Below are 20,317 nucleotides of genomic sequence, written 5' to 3' on the forward strand. Positions count from 1 at the left end.
GCACCCTAGGAGAAAGAATGATGAGAACATAACACTAGAGACTCTCTGCCATGACCCCAAGGATACCTACCATGGAATTGTTCTCGAAGATGCTGCCTCTTCGAAGTGCATTATGAAGGAAAAGAAGGTGCTGGGGGAGACTTTCTTTATGTGTTCCTGTAGCTCCGACGAGTGCAACGACTACATCATCTTCTCCGAAGGTGAGTTTTCTTCCTTTGAGAGTCTGGAGCCCAGCTTCTCTGTGTTCATGTTTTGTGTCCCTCGTCCATGGTCTCTGGTCTTCAACTCCATCTTCTGGGCTCGGAGACGGAGCTTATACTCTGTGGTTTAGGAACCTAGTCACCGGGCAGGACAAGATGCTTAAGGAGTGTGGGGTTGGTCCTGGCCCATAGCCCCTCTTCCTTATAGAGCCCACATTATTGCTCACCTTCAACCTACAGCAGTGGTTCTTCACCCCTGGAGCAGTAGTAGCAGAATCACCTGAGAAATTGCCAGCAACGTAGAATCTGGGGGCCCCACACCAGACTATGGAAGCAGAAACTCTGGGTGTGAGTGCCACAGTCTGTGTTTGAGCAAGCCCTCCAGGTGATTCTGATGCTGCTCAAATGTGAAAACTACTTGTCTGGAGATTGGGGGGGAAGCTGTTGGATACTGGGGGGAGACTTACCTTGAATTAACTCAAGTGGTGTTGTGTACATGTTCTTAGGATTTGGCTGAAGGATACTTTCTGAGAGAAGAACTGAAATGCAGAGGGCATGTAGGGGATACCCAGGGAGGCAGGGTTTACCCAGGGAGGCAGGGAAAGGCAAGGTTAGATTCGATCCTCCATCTTTGAAGTTCAGGATTCGCTCAGCTTAAAAGGAGAGCACACACAGCTCCTTCGATTTAAGACACTATTCAGTGATTTTAGCTACAAAATAGCGTATGCTCCTTGTCCAAAATTGAAACAGTCCAACAGTATATAAGAATTTTTAAATGGAGGTACATGAACCTCATCCCATCTCCTGACCTGACAGATAATTAGCATGGATAGTCTGTTGGATGCATACTTGCCTCTATCATTCATTTATATTATCCTTCCTCACCTCCTCTCTTTCCCTATTTCTTCCCTCTCCTCTTCCTTCTGACTCTTCCTCAATCCACGTATCTGTCCATCCACTCATCTATCCATCCATCCATTTTTCCCTCCATCCATCCATCTCATACATTCATCCACTTTTCAATGCAAATAGTTGAGCATACAATAAATATTATTTGACAATATTTTTTCACCCAACCACTTTTGCTTCTCCTTTTAAACAAAACAATATATATGGATATACTATATGCCTTTTAACTATTTTCTAGAAATTCCATAATATGGATTATCTTCTCTGATTGATTCAGCTATTCCCCTGTTGGTAGATTATTTAGGTGTCTCTGCTTTTCCACTTCACGCTACATTGAATATCTTTGTAAAAATGTCTTGTACATTTGTGCTAATATTTCTGTAAGATAGATTTCTAGAAATGAAATTTTGGGTCAGAAGTTAAACACATTTTGGGATCCCTGGGTGGCGCAGCGGTTTAGCGCCTGCCTTTGGCCCAGGGCATGATCCTGGAGACCCGGGATCGAATCCCACGTCGGGCTCCTGGTGCATGGAGCCTGCTTCTCCCTCTGCCTGTGTCTCGGCCTCTCTCTCTCACTGTGTGCCTATCATAAATAAATAAAAATTAAAAAAAAAAAGTTAAACACGTTTTAAATCTGGATAACCACTATTAAATTGTTCTCCCCACAAAGATATCTAGGTATGTGGATATCCATGTCTCTTTATCACTGGAGATATAAGCCTTTTAATTTTGCCAGTCTGATAATGAAAATAATATTCTCGGTTTTAGGAATGTAAATTCAGAGTGGGGAAAGATTATTTTAGCCCCAAATAGGTCTGATTCAATAAAAAAAGTATTCAATAAAAAAGTTCTAAAGTATTAGAACACAAGTTCTAGGTTTACACACTATCCCTGCTACTATGTATATCCCAACTATGAAAACGATGTCTCATGCTTTGTGTGTGGTACTCGATAGCACTGCTCACCCACCTTTTTCTCTCTCTGTGTCCTTCACCTATTGCCATTTCCCTGCTTTTTTGTCCAACCCCTTACCGATGCCAACTATTCAGTGTACAAAGTAAGACATAGTCATCTTGTCGGCACCACACTTTCTAAAATCACTTCTCCCTCCTATCTTGTCATCCTGTAAATACTCCTTTTCTTTCATTTCTCTTATGTATTTGAGTTAGGAGGGAAGATGTAACTGTATTAAATCACACTAAAACATGGTAACACTGGATATCCTGGCATAGCATCCTCTTTCCCCAAGTAGTTCACCTTTTCAAAGAACTCCCAGCTTAAGCCAAAGGAATTAATCTCTAATAGCAGAATATCCAAACAGTTTATTACCATTCATAAAACCTTTCTGTCCTTTTGTGTACTGGGTTATCTACAATGTAAGAGTTTATTTTGCCCAAAAGGGACAAAAGTTAATAAATGCCCTACAAGTTGGAGATAATAGATATTAGTAAGGATATTAGTATAAGCTCTTAAGATATTCATGACTTCAGTTTTCAGTTTATTTCAATTCAGGTGATAATCACGGGCCCATGTCTATATTTTCCCTCTTCCTCATTATCAGACTATTTCTTTCCTTATGATGCGAGATAATCAGCATAAAGGCATTTCTCCTTGTACAGCTCAGGAAATCCAGCAGAGCTGATGACTTGGTTGCTTGGGTGACTTCAGAGTCTCCTAAAATGCTCCAAGGAATGCTTGCTTTTTAGACATTTCCCATTTCTGCAGTGGGATAGTTCCTCTACCTAAAATACCACATAATTAGCAATATTTAAGGACCCACTTCCACTCTTATTGCCACCATCTCTCCCTTACACTGAGGAATGAAATCTCTTGAAGCAATCTTTATTTCTCCACTCCAAGTCAAATAAAATGTTAAACACAAACACTCTAAAGTGTTTTATGCTCTATTTTTATTATATAGTGCTCTATTCTCATTGCCAGATTTCTGATCTGCAAACACAGTGAATAATAATTATTTACATCTTCCATTTTTCTTAAACATTCAAGGGAAGGGGCCCCTGGGTGGCTCAGTTCGTTGAGCATGACTCTTGATTTCAGCTCAGGTCATGGTCTCAGGGTCCTGGGGTCGAGCCCTGAATAGAGCTCTGTGCTCAGAAGTGGGGAGTCTACTTGAGATTCTCTCTCTCTCTTTCTTCCTCCTCTGCCCCTGCCTCCTACAATCTCAATCTCTCTCTATAATAATAAATAATCTTAAAAAAAAAACTTAAGGGAAAAAGATGAGCCACAAGATTTTCTTTTTAAATGCAATCTTTATTTTCAGTGCTCTTATTCATGATAGCTGACATTCGAGAGAATGGATCCTGTCTCTCTCTGAAAGACCCTTGGCCAAAAGGTGCTATGTAGAATTCTGAGAAGTCAGGGAATGCCCCTTGGACTCACCCAGACCTCAAATTCCAGTGAGAATCCTTATTGATGGGCTTGTGACAGCTGTTAGAGGAGATCTGTCAGGCTTCTAGACTGAGCATAGAATGTGGGAGGAGGGGAATCTGGAGTAAGCAGCTGCTCTATTGACTTGCAGATACCCACTTTGCAAAGACAGTGTGGGTGTGCGGTTATTCAGCTCCCACTGAACCTTTAAGAATCCAACACAACCACTCCGTTTTATTCATTCCATAAACAGTTTCCCAGGGCAGCAAAGATCCTTAATTTGCAGGGCCCTGAGCACGGGGGTGATTTTTGCTGTTTTAGGAAAGAGAGAAACCGTGTAGTGTGATTGGTCAAGAGTGAGAGCCTGAGATGGGTTTCCCGGCATTGAAGGCCTATTCCGCTGCTTGCTAGCTTTGCCACCTTGGGCCAGTTCCCTGATATCTCTATGTTGCAGTCCTCTTGTGTGTGAGATGGGAATGAAAGGGCGGGGTGGGGGTGTGGTGGCATTGGCAGAGTTGAATAGATGGGTGCACGCAGAGCATTTACATCTGTGCCCAGTATGGTGGGAGGAGTCACTCTTGGCTGCTAATATTATTTAGGGCTTTGTACAGGATTTGGGACTTTTGCTTGAGATGAGGAGTAGGACCGTGTAGCGTCTAGGTCCTAGGTCTGCACCAGCACTGAGGTTGTAGAGTTGTGGGTTGACCATGGCATGCCAGCAGAGTGTTCAGACCCCTCCGGGTATCACACAGAGGGCGTGTTTTGTCTCATCCTCCACACGCCTTCATGGAGGCAAGGGGAACATGTTGAGTCTAGGATTTCTAATCAAAGCAAACCACATCCCTGACATGGCCAGATGATATTACAAATTAGGCACCTTGTTCCTGTTTTGACTCAGAATCACAGCAGGAGGCAGCTAAATAAAAGTCACAAGTACCTCTCAGATCAGTGACCAGGGCAGTCACACTGTCCTTGCTGAAGGACTCCACTCCCGATTCTTGTTCTCAGCAGAAGGCTCGCTTTGGGCCATGTGCCTTCTCATTGAGCGGCTGTGCCACCATTGACCTCCTCGTGCTGAGAGTGGGACCTCTGGCCTGGCATGGCTGGGGCGGGGGTGGTGGCCAAAGGAGGTGGGTGATGCTGGGAGAGCCCAGCACAGTAGCCAATACAGAGTCTGGATTACTCTTTCCTTGCTGGGGAAGGGGAACACTGTGCCAAGGAGAACAACTCTTCCAAATGGTGAGAACCTTTCATACACAAAGTCTTAGTGCACCAGCAGGGGCAGCCTTACCAGGGAGCTTGTCAGATGTACACAGCCTCCTGGACCTCTTGCACCAGCATCTGCTCTATAACAATGTCCTTGGTGATTTATTTGCACACCGAAGTGAAAAGCAGTGGTGTGAACTCACCCAGCTGAACATGTACCAGAGCTGGGCCTTGTGAAGTTCATGCTTGGTAACTTGCGGAGCTAATCACCCCAAGAGAAATACATTTGGCCTTAAACCTGGTCATTTGGGAATGAGCTAAAGTCATTGTATTCAGTCCATTCATGTATCATGTAGCAGAACTCCCCAGTGAATTGTGGGTGTCTTTCAACAGTGATAGTAAAGGTCTTTTTTTTTTTTTTTTATAAATACTCCACAAAGTTGGTGCTAACAGCTGCATGTAGGTATCAAACACCTTTTAGGTAACATTTCTTTGGTTTCCATGATAGTGTTTATGTTCATCTGTCTGGGGGATTGTCCCCTGATACATCTCAAAGCAAAATGTTTGGGAACACTTTTCGGATGTGGTTCTGAATTGGGTATACTGAGGAGGGGATTTTGGTAGCCCTGGGGAGCTCTGGCCAAGTAATATAGTAACGTTAAGAAGAATTCGCCTAAATCGGTTTGTTCCTCAATTGTCTGTTACGATCATTTGCTAGAGTTGGATATGTGGAAAACAAGAAGGTGACTTATAGGAGCTTCCAGCTCCCAGATGACTGGATCCCTTTCCCTCTGACTTGTGAACTTCTCATTCTGGAAATTGAGAGACACTATGGCTCTGCAAGAAAGGGAATTAGCATTAAACTCAAGTCCTGAATTTTAAAAAGTCTAGTTTCAAGGCCAGAGACCCAGCCCCTTCCTTAACTGAAGAGCTAGCAAGCTGATGCCTTGTTTAGCACCCACGCTGTGGAAATTCATAGAATAATTAGAACATTAGCAGCAATGATCACCGCGCTTGGTTGGAATGGTCACCTGTGCTAACCACTCTCAGGTATGCTGTCTTGTTTCCTAGAGATACATATATATTTGAAAATTCACTTATTTATTTTAGGGGGGTAAAGGGCAGAGGAAGAGAGAGAGAGAGAAAATCCCAAGCAGATTCCCCACCTAGTGTGGAGCACCACACAGGGCTTGATCCTGTGACCCTGAGATATGACCTGAACTGAAATCAAGATTTGCATGCTCAACCAACTGAGCCACCAAGGCACCCCTAGTGCTTTTTGTCTGACATGTTCAGCATTGTTTCCAGCTCTACTAATGTATAATAGGCAAATAGAATTGTAAGATGTTAAATGTTTACACATTGATTATGAAATTATGAAGGGATTCCTTTCATCCAGTTAATAACCGCCATCACCTCACATATTTATGCCTGTGTCTGAGACATTAGATTCTACTCTTTTAACAAATTTCGATGATACGAGACAGCATTACCAACTATATTCACCATGTTTTACATTAGATCTTCTGATCGTATTCACCTTCTAGCTGAAAGGCTCTACTTTTTTTTTTATCAACCTCTATTTCTCTTTCTCTCCAGCCTGTGAAGGCTTTCTACTTTCTATGAATTTGACTTTTTTTTTTTTTAAGAGTCCACATAAAAGTGATACCATGCGGTAAGTATCTTTCTCTGTCTAGCTTATTTTATTCAGTTAATGCCCTTGGAGGTCCATCCATGTTGTTGTGAATTGCCTTCTTCCCAGGGCTGAATATTACTCCATCGTGTTTGTGTGTGTATATAGTCTACATCTTTATCCAGTCACCAAATAATGGGCACTTAGGTTGTTTCTGTTTCTCGACCATTGCAGGTAATGCTGCAGTGAATATGGGAGTACAGATATATATTTAAGATCCTGTTTTCATTTCCTTTGGTCATTTAATCTGAAATGGGATTGCTGGATCATACGGTATTTCTACTTTTAATTTTTTGAGGAACCACCATATTGTTTAGTGGCTGTGCCAATGTACATTCCCACCAACAGTGCAAACAAGTTTCCTTCTCTCCACTTCCTGACATTTGTTATCTCCTGCCTCTTTCGGGGTCATGATCTTTTACACTGAAGTGACTCCTTTGAAATAAGCTCATCTGAACTTTTCATTTTACTTATTACAAAGAAGTGTGTCTCCAGAGAGTGGCATGAATTTCCCAAGATCTCACAGTTGGTTCTTCACCTTTTGTCCACAGAGAATCAGAGAATCTTGTCTCTTCCTCAGGGAATTCCCTCACTCTTCCACAGTAGGTCGGGCGTGTAGGGGTGTATGCTTTTTTGTCAGATGTTCAGCCATGGCAGTTTGCACCCCTCACATAAGAGGCTGCCTCTTCTGTGGATACAGGACCAGTCACTGAACTGCAGTACAGACTCACTATTCAACAAATCCTTGGCAAGACGTACCATCTCAGGCTTACACTGTTCATGAATTTGTGAGAAATGATGTTTATAATGTAACGGATGGCCAGCAGGATGCTCACCTTTTGAGAAGCTCATGGTTCCCCCCTTCCCCCAGTAAGATGATGAGTGCAGATGCCCACTACGCCACTTATAAACTCTCCCTGAGTGAACTAATTCACCTCTGCTTTCCCCTCTGAAAAATAGGGATAGAAATAACGCTTCTTTGGACAGGATTCTTGTGAAGATAAATGACTTCGTTCATGTAGGGGATGTAGAGTTGTACCTGGCAGAGACAAGTCTTCAATAAAACTTGGGCTGTTTGGTGACTACTGCTCCCCTAGATTCAGATATCTCATCGTTGGATGTAGCCAGATGAGCAAGGAGCTTTGAGAAGGGAAATCAGGACTATATGTTTACTGTAAGGAATACTGCTGGGGAAACTGTTGCATTGCATTGTTCTGTTCAGGAAGAAGCCAGGAGAAATTTCTCTCAGCTGCCCCCCTTAGAAAGAGTGTTTCCCTCATGGGGTCCTGTTTGTTTCTGATCTTAAGGACACTTTGAAGCATATAGAGTAGAGGTCAGCAAACTCCTTTGCTAAAGGACCACTTAGTAAATAGTTTCTAGCTTTGTGGGCCCTCGAGTCTCTCTGTTCCAGCTACGCCGCTCTGCTGTGGAAGCTGCCAGAGACAGCATATAAACAATTGGATGCAGCTGTGTTCCAATAACACTTCATTTACAAAAACAGACCTCAGCTCCTGACGTAGATTGTGGGTTTTTTTTTTTTTTTTTTTTTTGGTATATCCCCGTTCAATACCAACTAAGTTGGGCTTCTAGCAAGTATGTGTCCACTGATAACACCCCTGCTTGCCTGTGTTCCGCATTTGTCTTCCCATTGTCTTCATTCCATCACCCTACTTTTACTTTTCTTATCTTCCTTCCCTACTCTACCTGAGCTTTTTTTGTTAAACAGGATGGAACTATCAGTGAATACATCAATTATATGCAGTCAATTTAGACACGAGGACTCTAGAAACCACTTCTGACTCAAAGTTCAACCGATGTGGTTAAACAGAGAAGCAGACCATCCGATGTCGCCTGCCACCCAATGTGTGTTCACTGCTGATGTGGCAGCTACATGCAGACTTTTGCAGTTAGCATGCCCTTGAACTTGAGAGGCTGAGAGAAGAGAGACAGGGGCTCCCAGTAGCAACAGGGTTTCATTCCTTCCTCTCTCATTGTAGAATTTCTTTTACATGAAAACAGCCTCTTTGGTTTGCAGGCCTAACTCTGGCAGGAAGACAAATGATTTTTTTACAGTATCAGACACGCGGTTTCCTGTCTATGTTTAACTTGCCAGCAGAACATCTCAGCCAGCTGGTTCCCCTTAGACCTATTGTGACCTTAATAACATGGCCTCACGCCATCCAGTAAACCCACTCTGTGTATTGATCACATGCCTCATGCACTTTATTGACTCGTATTGGTTCGTGAGTCAGAGAAGACCTGGGAGTGCCACCCCCTTCATCTTAAATTCCATTTTGTGTCTGTTCTGACCCAGCATCATGGAGCTGGCTTCTTGGAGGAAACTCTTAGTTCTTGCATGGAAGAAATGAGAAGACTAAATGGTGCTTTGGCAGCTCTGGGACTTCTGGGTGTGCTGCCTTTGAACTGTGCAGTCGCTACTCAAAATAGCTGGCTTGCCAGCTGTGCGTTTTTGTTTTAGGAGAAACAAACCAGATTTACTTTCCGGTCTAAATGCAGAAGAAAAAAGTAAGTGTGGAAATATAGTTGTGAAGAGTTGTTAGAAGAGGAAGAAAATTATGGATGAAAGACACTGGTTTCATTCCTGGGAAGAGAAATCAGTTATTTGAGGTGATGACTCAGTGCTGAAGGAGCCTTTGGTTGTGAATGAGCTAGGTTAGAAAGCATCCTCTGAATCTGTGGATATGGCCCATGTCTCGCCAAGAAAATAATAAAGATCGTACATGCCAGAGGGCATTGTGACTCAGTCAAGTGAAGCTTAGAACATATTTGTAGCTTCTCTAGGCAAAGCAACTCGTTTCTGTAGATTCCCCCCAACCCCCAAACCCCCACCCCCAGCAGCAGAGTAAACAAAGATGCTCTGAGGCTACATGTGGTTGCCAGTTGTGACTATTTCTGCCCTGGAACCTCATTTTGATATGAATCATGGCAGAATGGAATCCAGTAAGGACACAATCTGTCTCAAATCCCAGCCACTGGGTGTGGGTGACCAGTTAAACAGTTGGTGGTGGTACATCTGCAGTCTCTCATCACCCCGGGACCACCCCCTTGTGTTCTACAAACGACACACGGATGGGTGACAGCAAAAAGGGTCCACGGAAACCCTTTTTTTAATGATTTTATTTATTTATTCATGAGAGACCCAGAGAGAGAGAGGCAGAGACACAGGCAGAGGGAGAAGCAGGCTCCACGCAGGGAGCCCGATGTGGAACTCGATCCCGGGACTCCAGGATCACGACCCGAGCTGAAGGCAGGTGCTAAACCGCTGAGCCACCCAGGCGTCCCCACGGAGACCCTTTTGCTGCTGTCCCACCAGTGGAAAAACACTAGCAAGCTAGCTAACCACCATGAAATTGACTTTCATTTCCACTCACCTAAACTCCAGTGGCTGTACTTACCACCAGTTGGACATCTGGCTGACATGCTTTTGTAAAACCTTTTCTGATCCTGAAATCACTCCTGCATGGTGCTAAATATGCAAAATATCAAATTTACCAGCAATCATTGTACAGTCATTAAGAAGGAACCATTTTGTCTTATCTTTTGCTTTAGTGAACAGCATGAAAACCAGTAAGTGGATGTACAGAAAGGCCACTTTGACTTAAGGTAAAGAATGAATTTTTGAATATCCTAGCGTTTAGAGCTTATCCTCATAGGTCTAATGCATAGCTAGATGCATAGCTAGATCTTTTGGGAATAGATTATGGGATTATTTACAGAGGAGTAGGCTCTCTCTGTTGTAACATTTCATCATTTCAAGGACCAAATTCATATTTTACTTTAAAAAAATATATACCTTACATTGCTCATTAGGATATAGCTGGTTCCAGTGTCATGAACAATCGGTCCTAAAAGTAGGCATTAAAATTCCTTCCATTCCGGGCAGCCCCAGTGGCCCAGCTGTTTAGTGCCGCCTTCGGCCCAGGGCATGATCCTGGAGACCCAGGATCAAGTCCCGTGTCAGGTTCCCTGCATGGAGCCTGCTTCTCTCCCTCTGCCTGTGTCTCTGCCTCTCTCTCTCTCTGTCTCTGTCTGTCATGAATAAATAAATAAAATCTTAAAAAAAAAAAAAACAGTGCTTAGGAACTGCCATGCTCAAAATTTATTTAAAAAAAAATTCCTAAAAAAAAAAAAAAAAAAAAAAATTCCTTCCATTCCTTCTTTCTCCAGGTCCCATCCTATTCAGGATGCCTATTTCTCCCATTCAGCTGAAGTCATTGTTCTCTGCTTTGGCTGCACTTTGGAAACACCTGAGAATCTTTAAAAACTACTCATTAACTGGGTCTTAGCCCTGCAAATTCAGACTTAATTGGTCTGAGGCCTGGTGTCAGGATTAAAAAAAAATAATAACTCCCCAAGATATTCTAATATGCAGCCAGTTTTGGGAACCACTTAACTCAAGACAGTTTGTTCTGCCAAATATTTTTATATTTTTTTCAGGTTCCTCATATAACCTAGAAAGGGATGGTAACAATTAGAGAATGATAAGCACCACACAAAGTAGCTGAAATTCAGCCTTCTAGGTTAGAGGAGGAGAAAAACAACCAAACAAAATACCTATATTACCACCTCCCTGAGGAATAATAGAAGGTGGAGGCACCTGAGGTTTTAGAACCAATGAAATTATACATTAAGAGCAGATGTATTTTAAACTTCAAAGTGTAACTGGAAGGTTGGATGGCAAATTTTGGGTGCCACTGCCTCGGCGAAGACAAGGCAGCGAGGGGAGGTGGTATGCATAGTTGTAGGAGGTGAAGATCATCAGGTAGAAGGAAGTGCAACAAGTGGTGTTTTCCGTGGAAGGCCAGAAGAGAAGCGAGGATGTGTTTCAAGTGGCCAAAGAGGGGTTGCTAGTGTGAAAAACTAATGTGCTCTTCTAAAGTCGTCTGGTCTCCCTGTTGGAGAAGATACTGAAATAACTTACTGTCTCTCTGCTTTCAGGTTTTCTGACTGTATGAAGGGACCCTAGACAGGTTACGAGATGTCCTCCAGACAGGCAATCCCAAAAAAGAATAGAAGAATTAGGGCAGGTGGGGGAGCCTAACAAAGCCCAGGCTAAGTGGTCAGAAGATTAACATGAAGAAAAATGCAGCTCCAAAGAACATATGTCAGGCTGCATCTCTGTCAGTGGGGAAATAGGCATTCATAAGACATGTGATCGTTTCTTGGGCAAAGCCTGGCATGATTTAGGTTCTCTGTTAATGTTGGTTGCCCTCCTAAAGTCACAGCAACAAAAGTATCTAGAATCTATACCCCAAGGAGGACCATGAAAGATGGTAAGCGCAATGGAAAGAATGCCCACTACAGCAGAAACAGAATTAGGGCTTCAATTGCCTGGAATGCCCAGTCATATGAAACTTAACAGATTCATGTAAAGTCAGGCGTATCGGCTTAAGTGATTGATGGCAGAAGAGAGCTCATCAAAAGCTGGCTTAGCATCTGTTGATGTGATAAAGACCCAGGGGTTTACACGTGAGTTAAGGTCATTTTGAATTCAGGGTGATCTGACCGAGTGTATCGAAACAAAACAATAGAACCAACTAACCAACCAACAATAGTCTTCAACCATGCTCATTGGAAGGGGCGCCAAGAGTCCCAATGTAATCTTTGTTACACAGATTACATTCCAAGTATTGTGGCTGGGTCTAGCGAAACATGGAGAATCTGGAGTAGCAAGAATGATTTCAGGGAATTGATCATTTTACACTTCGAAAAGGGACCTGGCATTTAGTGGGTGCCTCAGGCAGACTTGAGAGTCTGACCCATAAATCTTTTGAAGAGTGATTGAAGGAAACAGAGATGTGAAACCTGAAAAATAAACAGTTTGGGGAAACAGGTGAAATGCTCACCAAGCGTTTAAAAGCCGTCATCCATCCCATAAAAGAAGAATACATTTTGTTGTCTTTTGCTTTAGAGAACAGCATGAAAACCAGTACGTAGATGAGCAGGAGGGCTACGTTTGACTTAATATAAAGAGTAAATTCTTAAATATCCCAGTGTTTAGGCTTTATCCTAATAGTTCCATAGCTAGATCTATTGAGATTAGATTATGGGATGATTTACAGAGAAGTGTGGTCCTTCTGTCATAACATTCCCAACAAAGGTTTGATCTCTGCATCTCAGGAATATTCCAGAAAAGGTTGTCATGCCAGATTACCTGTAAGGTACTTTTGTTGATAGAGATGGGAAGGAAATAATGTAAGGAAGACAATGGAATATGATTCAAAGCTAGGGAATGGCTTAATTTTGAAATATGTGTAATTGGAATAAGACAATCACAAGGGTAGGAGGGAAGACATATTCTATTATCCTGGGAAAAATTATCCTCAAAATCTGCCCAGACTGTCAAGCAGTCCTGTCAATATTCTAGAAGCTAAATTCAATTGTATATGCTCAGTGAGCTCACTGTCATTCTGTTGTTTAATTAAAATGATTTCTTGTTGTTTGCCTGTATGTAGTTGTTTGCTTTTTGTTGAAATGATGGAGGAGGAATCCTATCTCATTCTGCACTCCTGCAGCACTGATCTCTCTAGGAAATTCTCACAGACCATCTTCTCACTGGCTAGCACTGAATACAATTCTACTAGGGCTTCGCAAACAGGTCCACTATTATTTTTTTTTATTTTTAAAAGATTGTATTTATTTATTCATGAGAGACAGAGAGGCAGAGGCAGAGGGAGAAGCAGGCTCCCCACACAGCAGGGGGCCCGATGTGGAACTGGATCCCAGGACCCCAGGATCACAACCTGAGCTGAAGGCAGACACTTGACTGACTGAGCCACCCAGGCATCCAACGCTACAGATTTTCTAAGTGAAAGGTAAACAACTGTATGGCAGAGTACCAAGGAGCTTGTTTCATGTTTGCCAAAGCCCAGCTTCTCAAACTCTACTGTGTAAATTAAGCAACTAGGGATCTTTGTAAAATGCAGATTCTGATTCAGGAATTTAGGACAGGGCTCAGATAGTGCATTTCAAATAAGTGCCCAAGTGATGCCTACTGATGCTGTTAGTCTGGGGAACACACTTTGCTTTTGTGTGTGTGTGTTTTAAAATGTTTCATCTGAGTATAGTTGACCCACAATGTTGTATTAGTTACAGGTGTACAACTGGGGAACACACTTTGAGCAGCAGGGTGCCAAGAGATTCCTTCTGTATCATGCTACCAAAGTTTTTACAAGACAGTGCTCTAACCCACTGAGGTATGGAGCCTAATCACCACCAATTTTTTTTTTTAAATGCAGAAAATGTTGGTAAGATATTAGAACCCCTAAGTTAGGAAGTGTGTGTGTTTGTGTGTGTGTGTAAAATACGGTGATTTGAGCAAGAACAAAGGAAAGATGATAAGGATATGGGATGTAACAGAATCAAGAGAGACAATTTGTTTTGTTTCTTATAAAATCCTTTATCTTGCTGTCCGGGGATCCCCACATGTGTGTGCCTGAAGAAGGCTGTGGCTTCATAATACTTTCTTTGCATCTTGAGTGAACATACATGAAACATATTCAGTAAATGTATAGGAGTTATCAGTATCTTTTGTTCCCTTCTGCCACTTTCTTCATTGTAACGGGGTCCAACTTCGTTAGGCATATGGTTCAACTGAGTTATGTCCCTGGGAGGACAACAACCAAACCAAAAAGTGCATGCTGTCATTTTTCTAATATAGCCAGACTACCTCCTGACTTCCCTAAATAAGCCTTCTACCTTACTGTTGCTATTTCACTTCAAACTCTACAGTATACACTATCTTAAACTTATTTCCGACTAGGTGATATTGCTTCACTTTTTCAAGAAAGAGAATGTTGCAGCTCATGTAGTCACAGGGAAAATGGGTTCTCTAAAAGCAGCATTATCATCAGACATGATACAAAAAGAAGCCAAGCAAAACTGCAATCAAATCACATACCTAGTGATATTTTAATGCTTCTTTACCAAATCAGGATTTTTTTTTCTGGTTGAAAATCTGTGAAATATGTTATTATTTAGAACTATTTTTTGTTTGGATTTATCACAGAATAGTACAAACATATTTATTGAATATTTCCTACCTTAAAGAGCTTGAGAAATACTTAAGAGCCTGACACACATCTCTTGTAAGTCTTCTAAGAACCCAGTGGGGTTGGTCCTGGGTTGTCTTCATTATGCAAATGAGGAAGGAGAAAGAAACAAAGTTGAATCTAAAATCAGATTCCAAAGTTTATGAAAACCAAGTTATACTGCTTCTAAATATACAGAATGATTTCTGTAATTTTTTCAATCTCAGGATCTACTTTGGTTTTGGGGCTTCCTGTTGCCTGATGAAATGTTACTAGTTTGAATCTAGAGCTGTTTTTTTTTCCTCCCTGCAAATTGCCAAAAATTCAGCTTTTCAGTGTGCATTGAAAAAGTCATGAAACTGGATCTTAGGTCAATGTGGTGTCTAGAAATACTGCAGTTGGGGGGTGAAGTAGCATGAAGGATACTTTGTCACTTATTCCTGGAAGAATCAAGAGAACTCTGTCTCCAAGAGTGGCAGGAGCTTCAGGTTTGTTTGTTTGTTTTTTTAAGATTTTATTTATTCATGAGAGACAGAGAGAGAGAGAGAGAGAGAGAGAGAGAGGCAGAGACACAGGCAGAGGGAGAAGCAGGCTCCATGCAGGGAGCCTGATGTGGGACTCGATACCTGGACTCCAGGATCATGCCCTGGGCTGAACGCAGGCACTAAACCGCTAAGCCACCCAGGGATCCCACTTCAGGGTTTTAAATGTAGTGACTGCCACAGAATATACTGCTAAATAGTTTAAGGAAAGTAAAGGGACCTTAAATCCCAGGCAGCCAAACAGCATGGCAAAGAAAGATGATTCTGGGTTATATTGAGTGACTTGGGATAAAAATCCTCAAATGAGCTATTTCAACAAAATGTTCTCAGTGCTAGTTTATTTGCAAATAATAGTTCCTTGGCTGAAAATAAGAGTGCATTTAATAACGTGAACTTCTTGTCCTTCCTGATAACCTATATCATAGTTTACAAATAGATTATTTCATTAGAAAAGAAGCCACGTGTCAGTGAATCTGGTTATATAGCGGGTGAGCTAGCACAGGGACACCTGGAGACCGATGGTCACTGAGACCAGGTACTAAGCTAGACAAAGCTGTAGATTTATAAAAATTATTTATATTGTAACACAGATTCCTCCATTTCATTTCACTATGCTGTTAAGATCTCCAATTCATGTTCAGCAGAGATAGCTATGGTTGGCATCCTGTTCCTCTTTTTAAAAGAAATGCACCTAGGGGCACCTGGGTGGCTCTGTCAGTTAAGCGTTGAACTCTTGATTTCAGCTCGGGTCATAAGATCGAGCCCCGTGTCAGGCTTCACACTTGGTGTGGAGTGTGCTTGAGATTCTCTCTTTGCCCCTACCACTTCCCCTGTTCATTCTCTCTCTCTCTCTCCCAAATAAATACATCTTTAGGGGAAAAAAAAAAAAAAGAAATGCGTCAAACATTTCTGCATTAAGATTTGTTGAAGGTCATTGGTGTATATTCCCTATCAAGGTGTTTAGAGTCCTCATCTACTTTCTCTGTGTCCACTGAACTGATCATATAGTTTTTTCTCCTTTAATTTATTAATATGGTAAACAATAGTGGGTTGTTTTGTTTGTTTTTAGTGCTAAGACATGCCTCCCTGGTAACCTGGTCCTGCTGTCTTATCTTTGTTTTATATCCTCTAATGGATTTGATTTGCCATTTAGTTAGAATTAATTTTTTTAATCGCTGACAGAGTGAGATTATTCTATAATGTTCTTTTCTCATACTCTTCTTGTCTGCTCTGATTGTATTTATTTACATAAGAGGAATTGAGCCATGGTACACTTCTTTCTATTCTCTGAAATTGAAATGACCTGTTTCTTGCAAGTTTGGTAGCACTCAACTTCATCTGGGACTGGTATGCGTTTGGGGCTTTGGGGGGGAACACTGTTGCTCAAATGTCTTGGGTTACCTTCTCCCCCACTCTTTATTTAAAAAAAATAGGAGTGCCTTGGTGGCTCAGTTCATTAAGTGTCTGCCTTCAGCTCAAATCATGATGTTAGGATCCCAGGATCGAGCCCCATACTGGGCTCCCTGCTCAGCGGGGAGTCTGCTTCTCCCTCTCCTTCGGTCCCTTCCCCTGCTTGTGCTTAAGTGCTCTATCTCAAATAAATAAATAAGATCTTTAAAAAAATTTTAACCTTGTAGAAAAGTTGAAAGGATCATCATGCAGTTTACCCTGTACATTCCTTCCCTTTCTCAGTATTTACCCCATTTTACTACATTTTACTACATCCTCATTTCTATGTGCCTGCATGTGTGTGCACATGTCTGTGTATATTATTGTCAATATTCATATTTCCCCAAAGCTGTGGGGTTGCTGTTGTTGTTTAAATTCAGGATCCAGTCAAGGACTACCTTTTGCATTTGGTTGTTTTGCCTCATGTGTGTGTTTCTTGTTTTTCGTGATGTTGACTTTAAACAAACTAGCTCATTTATTCCATTCTTGATTTGTCTGATGACCCCTGTTTAATGAGATTCTTTTTGTTTATTGAGATATAATTGACATATAATATTATTTTAGTTTCAGGTGTATAGCATAATGATTCATTGTATGTATAGCGATCACCACAATAAGTCTAGTTAACATTCATCTACATGGTTACAAACATTTTTTTCTTGTGATGAGAACTTCAAGATTTACTCTCTTAGCAACTTTCAAATATGCAATACAGTATTTTTAACTTGGGTCACCAGGCTGTACATTACATCCTCCAGACATGTTTTATTACTGGAAGTTTGTACTTTTGACCACCTTCATGCCCTTCTCCTACCTACCCCCACCTCTAGCAACCACCAATCTGTTCTCTGCATCTATGAGTTTAGTTTTGTTTTTCGTCCTTTTAGATCCCAAATATAACTTAGATGATAAAGTATTAGTCTTTCTCTGTCTCACTTATTTCACCTAGCAATACCGCACTCCTACGTCTATCCATGTTGTCATAAGTGGTAGGACTTCCTTCTTTTTATGGCTTAATAGTATCCTATTGTGTCTGTATTTATATATTTTTATGTATGCATTGTATTTTCTTATCCTTTCATCCATCCATGGACACTTAGGTTGTTTCCATGTCTTGGCTATAGTAAATAATGCTGGAATGAACATAGGGGTGCATCTATCTCTTTGGGATAATGATTTCATTACCTTCAGATTGATTAGATTCAGACTGAATGTTTCTTAAAGGATCCCACTCGTTTTTTGGGGGGTTTTTTTGTGGGAAAATTTAGGGTGGAAGGTTGACAGTCCTGCAAAATTAAAATTCTGAGATGTATATTCAGACATATTAATACCAAAGACACTAATTTGACAGTAAAAGGCTTAAAAAGAGAGAGAGAGAGAAAAAAAATTATGAAATTAGGAAAATTTTTACTCATTCAATTTCTTTACTATTTATGAGATTATTCAAGTTTCATAGCTTTTCTTGGGTCAGTTTTGGTACGTTACACATAGAGTATATATTTAGAACTTTAGCCATTATCTAAATTTTTACAGTTATTAGCAAAAAGTTTTCATGGTTCTTTGAATCTTTGCTATACCTGTAATTATGCCTCCTCTATGACTTTGCTTTATTGCCTTAACAATTTCACAGAACTTATATATTGCATCAGTCAGTATGCACAAACAATTTGGGGTGTTGTGTCTTTTTTTCCTATTGCACCAATTTCAACTTTTATCTTTACTATCTCTTTCATTCTACTCTTCTGTGGCTCTCTAGTCCTCTTTCTAGTGCTCTTGTTCTCTTCTTTGTCCTCTTTTCTGTGTTGAACCAATCCCATGCTGGCTGAAGGACCCCATAGCTACCAGAAACATCCCTCTTCAGTGAAATTCCACTCCTTTGTGTGTGCCACTACCTACCATGCAAGGTTCCCCCACTTTGCTCTCAGCTCACTTGGTGTACATTTTCCCAGTTACCATTTCTAGGACATGGGAATAAAGAATACGTATCTAGCAGTGTGGCTACAAAAGCTCAAAATAACCCATGCAAAACAGTGTTTGGCATGAAGTAGGTGCTCAATAAATGAGTAGTGTGCTTTTTAACATTATAATGAACAGCATGACTTGAGACAGGAAGTTCTCCCTCCCTGCCCCCCAGCCTATCTCTCTTTAGCACAGTTTCCTTCTTTGGATCTCAGCCAGTTGCATATATATCCTGTTGCTTTAGATGGTATTGGTGGGTAAAAGCTTAGTGATTAGATTGTCACTGCCATCTTCAAGAATCTCTGGGCTGTCATGTGGTGTTCATTAGTATACCCACACACCAAAGCTTGCAGAAAACAATCATCCCTACCCCTTTCTATTGCTTGGATAAATCAGTATCTTGGTACATTTGTGCCCAAAACTCCTTCATGAAGTAGAGGAATTGCCAAAACAATTTCAAATACTAAAAGTAGGAGTCCATCTCTCAAATTCACCTATGGTGATTTGGCTTTTATCAATATGCCTGTGGCTTTTTTACTATGTTGGCCTTCACTTACTATCTTTTTTACTGTCTGAATTTTTTTTTTTTTTTGAAACTGTGAATTAGAGAGGTTCAATTTTAAGTTCCTTTTAGCAACCAGTGTTGGATTTGGGCATTAAGAAAGGACTTAGAAGAGGCTGGGAAGAGCCTGTCTTCATGGTCATTTGCATGTGTGCGTGCGTGTGTGTGTGTGTGTGTGTGTGTGTGTATGTGTGTGTGTGTGTATGTTAGGCAATTTGTGTATATATGCATTACTCGGCAACTTGTTTACTTTAAAATCTCTCAAAAGGCATGTATACCATGAAATTTCCCCTTGAGATTTTTTTGCCAGTTTGTATTTTTTTATGGCATACTAACATTTATCTTTGACGTTTGTCTTTAAAAAAATATTTATCAAGGCTGTGGCATTTGCAAATGGTTCCTTATTTGCAACTAGGTCTGGCTTCTGTATGTGGGGCACATTGGGTTGGAGATTTTCATAATTATTAAATAGAACTCTGAGTTCCTTGCTAGGGAGACAGTTTGATGGCATTGAAAGAACAAAGGCTTTGGAGTCACTCACACGGGGGAAACAGGCTACCCTGTTTGCCTAGGAGTGATTCATCTTAAGTCTCAATTTCTCTTCCTTCCTCTCTCCTTCCCTCCCTGCCTCTCTTCCTTCTTTCCTTCCACATTGCAAGAGTGTTTCTTGCAGCATCAGTCGTACCTCGAAAGGACCAATAGTGGTCCATATATGTTAAGAACTTAATTTCTTAATCCCTAAGATGGGGTGAATACTTGAAGGGGTATTATGAATATCAAATGAGATTACATATTTGAAATTCCTGGTATATAGTGGGTGCACCAAAATAAAATTAGTTTTGTCTCCCCTTTCTTTCAAGAGCATCCAAAATAACATACTTAGCACAGGAGCAAGGCATGGCTTCCATAATTATTCCTCAGATTTCTCTCTTTCGAAAAAAAAAAATATTTTCATTCCAAAATAAAATACAAATAGAGAAAATCACATAAATAAATGTCCTGCTTAGTGAATAATGCTAACATTCTTATAACCTCTGCCCAGGCCTCAAAAATACAACTTTGCCAGACATCCCGGTTCTTGCATGTTCCTCAACTCAACACAAAACCCTCCTTCCCTCCAAAGTTACTACTATTCTTCTTTTATAATGATCACTTTCAGTATTTTCTTAAATTGCTTTATCATCCAAGTTTGCCTCTGTAGACACTAGCTTAGTCCTATTATTATTATTATTATTATTATTATTATTATTATTATTATTTTGGTAATTTGATAAACCTACAGTTTCTGTTAATCACTGTCTTCCCCAATTCCTTCTTTTTTCCTTTATAGCATATCTGTTGAAGAACCCCTTTAACCT

General features: G+C 40.9%; 1 protein-coding gene across 1 annotated transcript in view; it reads left to right on the forward strand.

Annotated features, from left to right (window-relative positions):
- TGFBR2 (transforming growth factor beta receptor 2) overlaps positions 1 to 20,317 on the forward strand; it is an 89,594-nt gene that overhangs the window by 40,684 nt on the left and 28,593 nt on the right. Inside the window, exon 3 of the mRNA XM_077865538.1 lies at positions 10 to 200. Within this exon, the coding sequence (XP_077721664.1) occupies positions 10 to 200 (191 nt within the window). The remainder of the gene's footprint in view (positions 1 to 9; positions 201 to 20,317) is intronic.

This window comes from Canis aureus, chromosome 22, assembly GCF_053574225.1.
Source record: "Canis aureus isolate CA01 chromosome 22, VMU_Caureus_v.1.0, whole genome shotgun sequence".
Taxonomy (NCBI): Eukaryota; Metazoa; Chordata; class Mammalia; order Carnivora; family Canidae; genus Canis; species Canis aureus.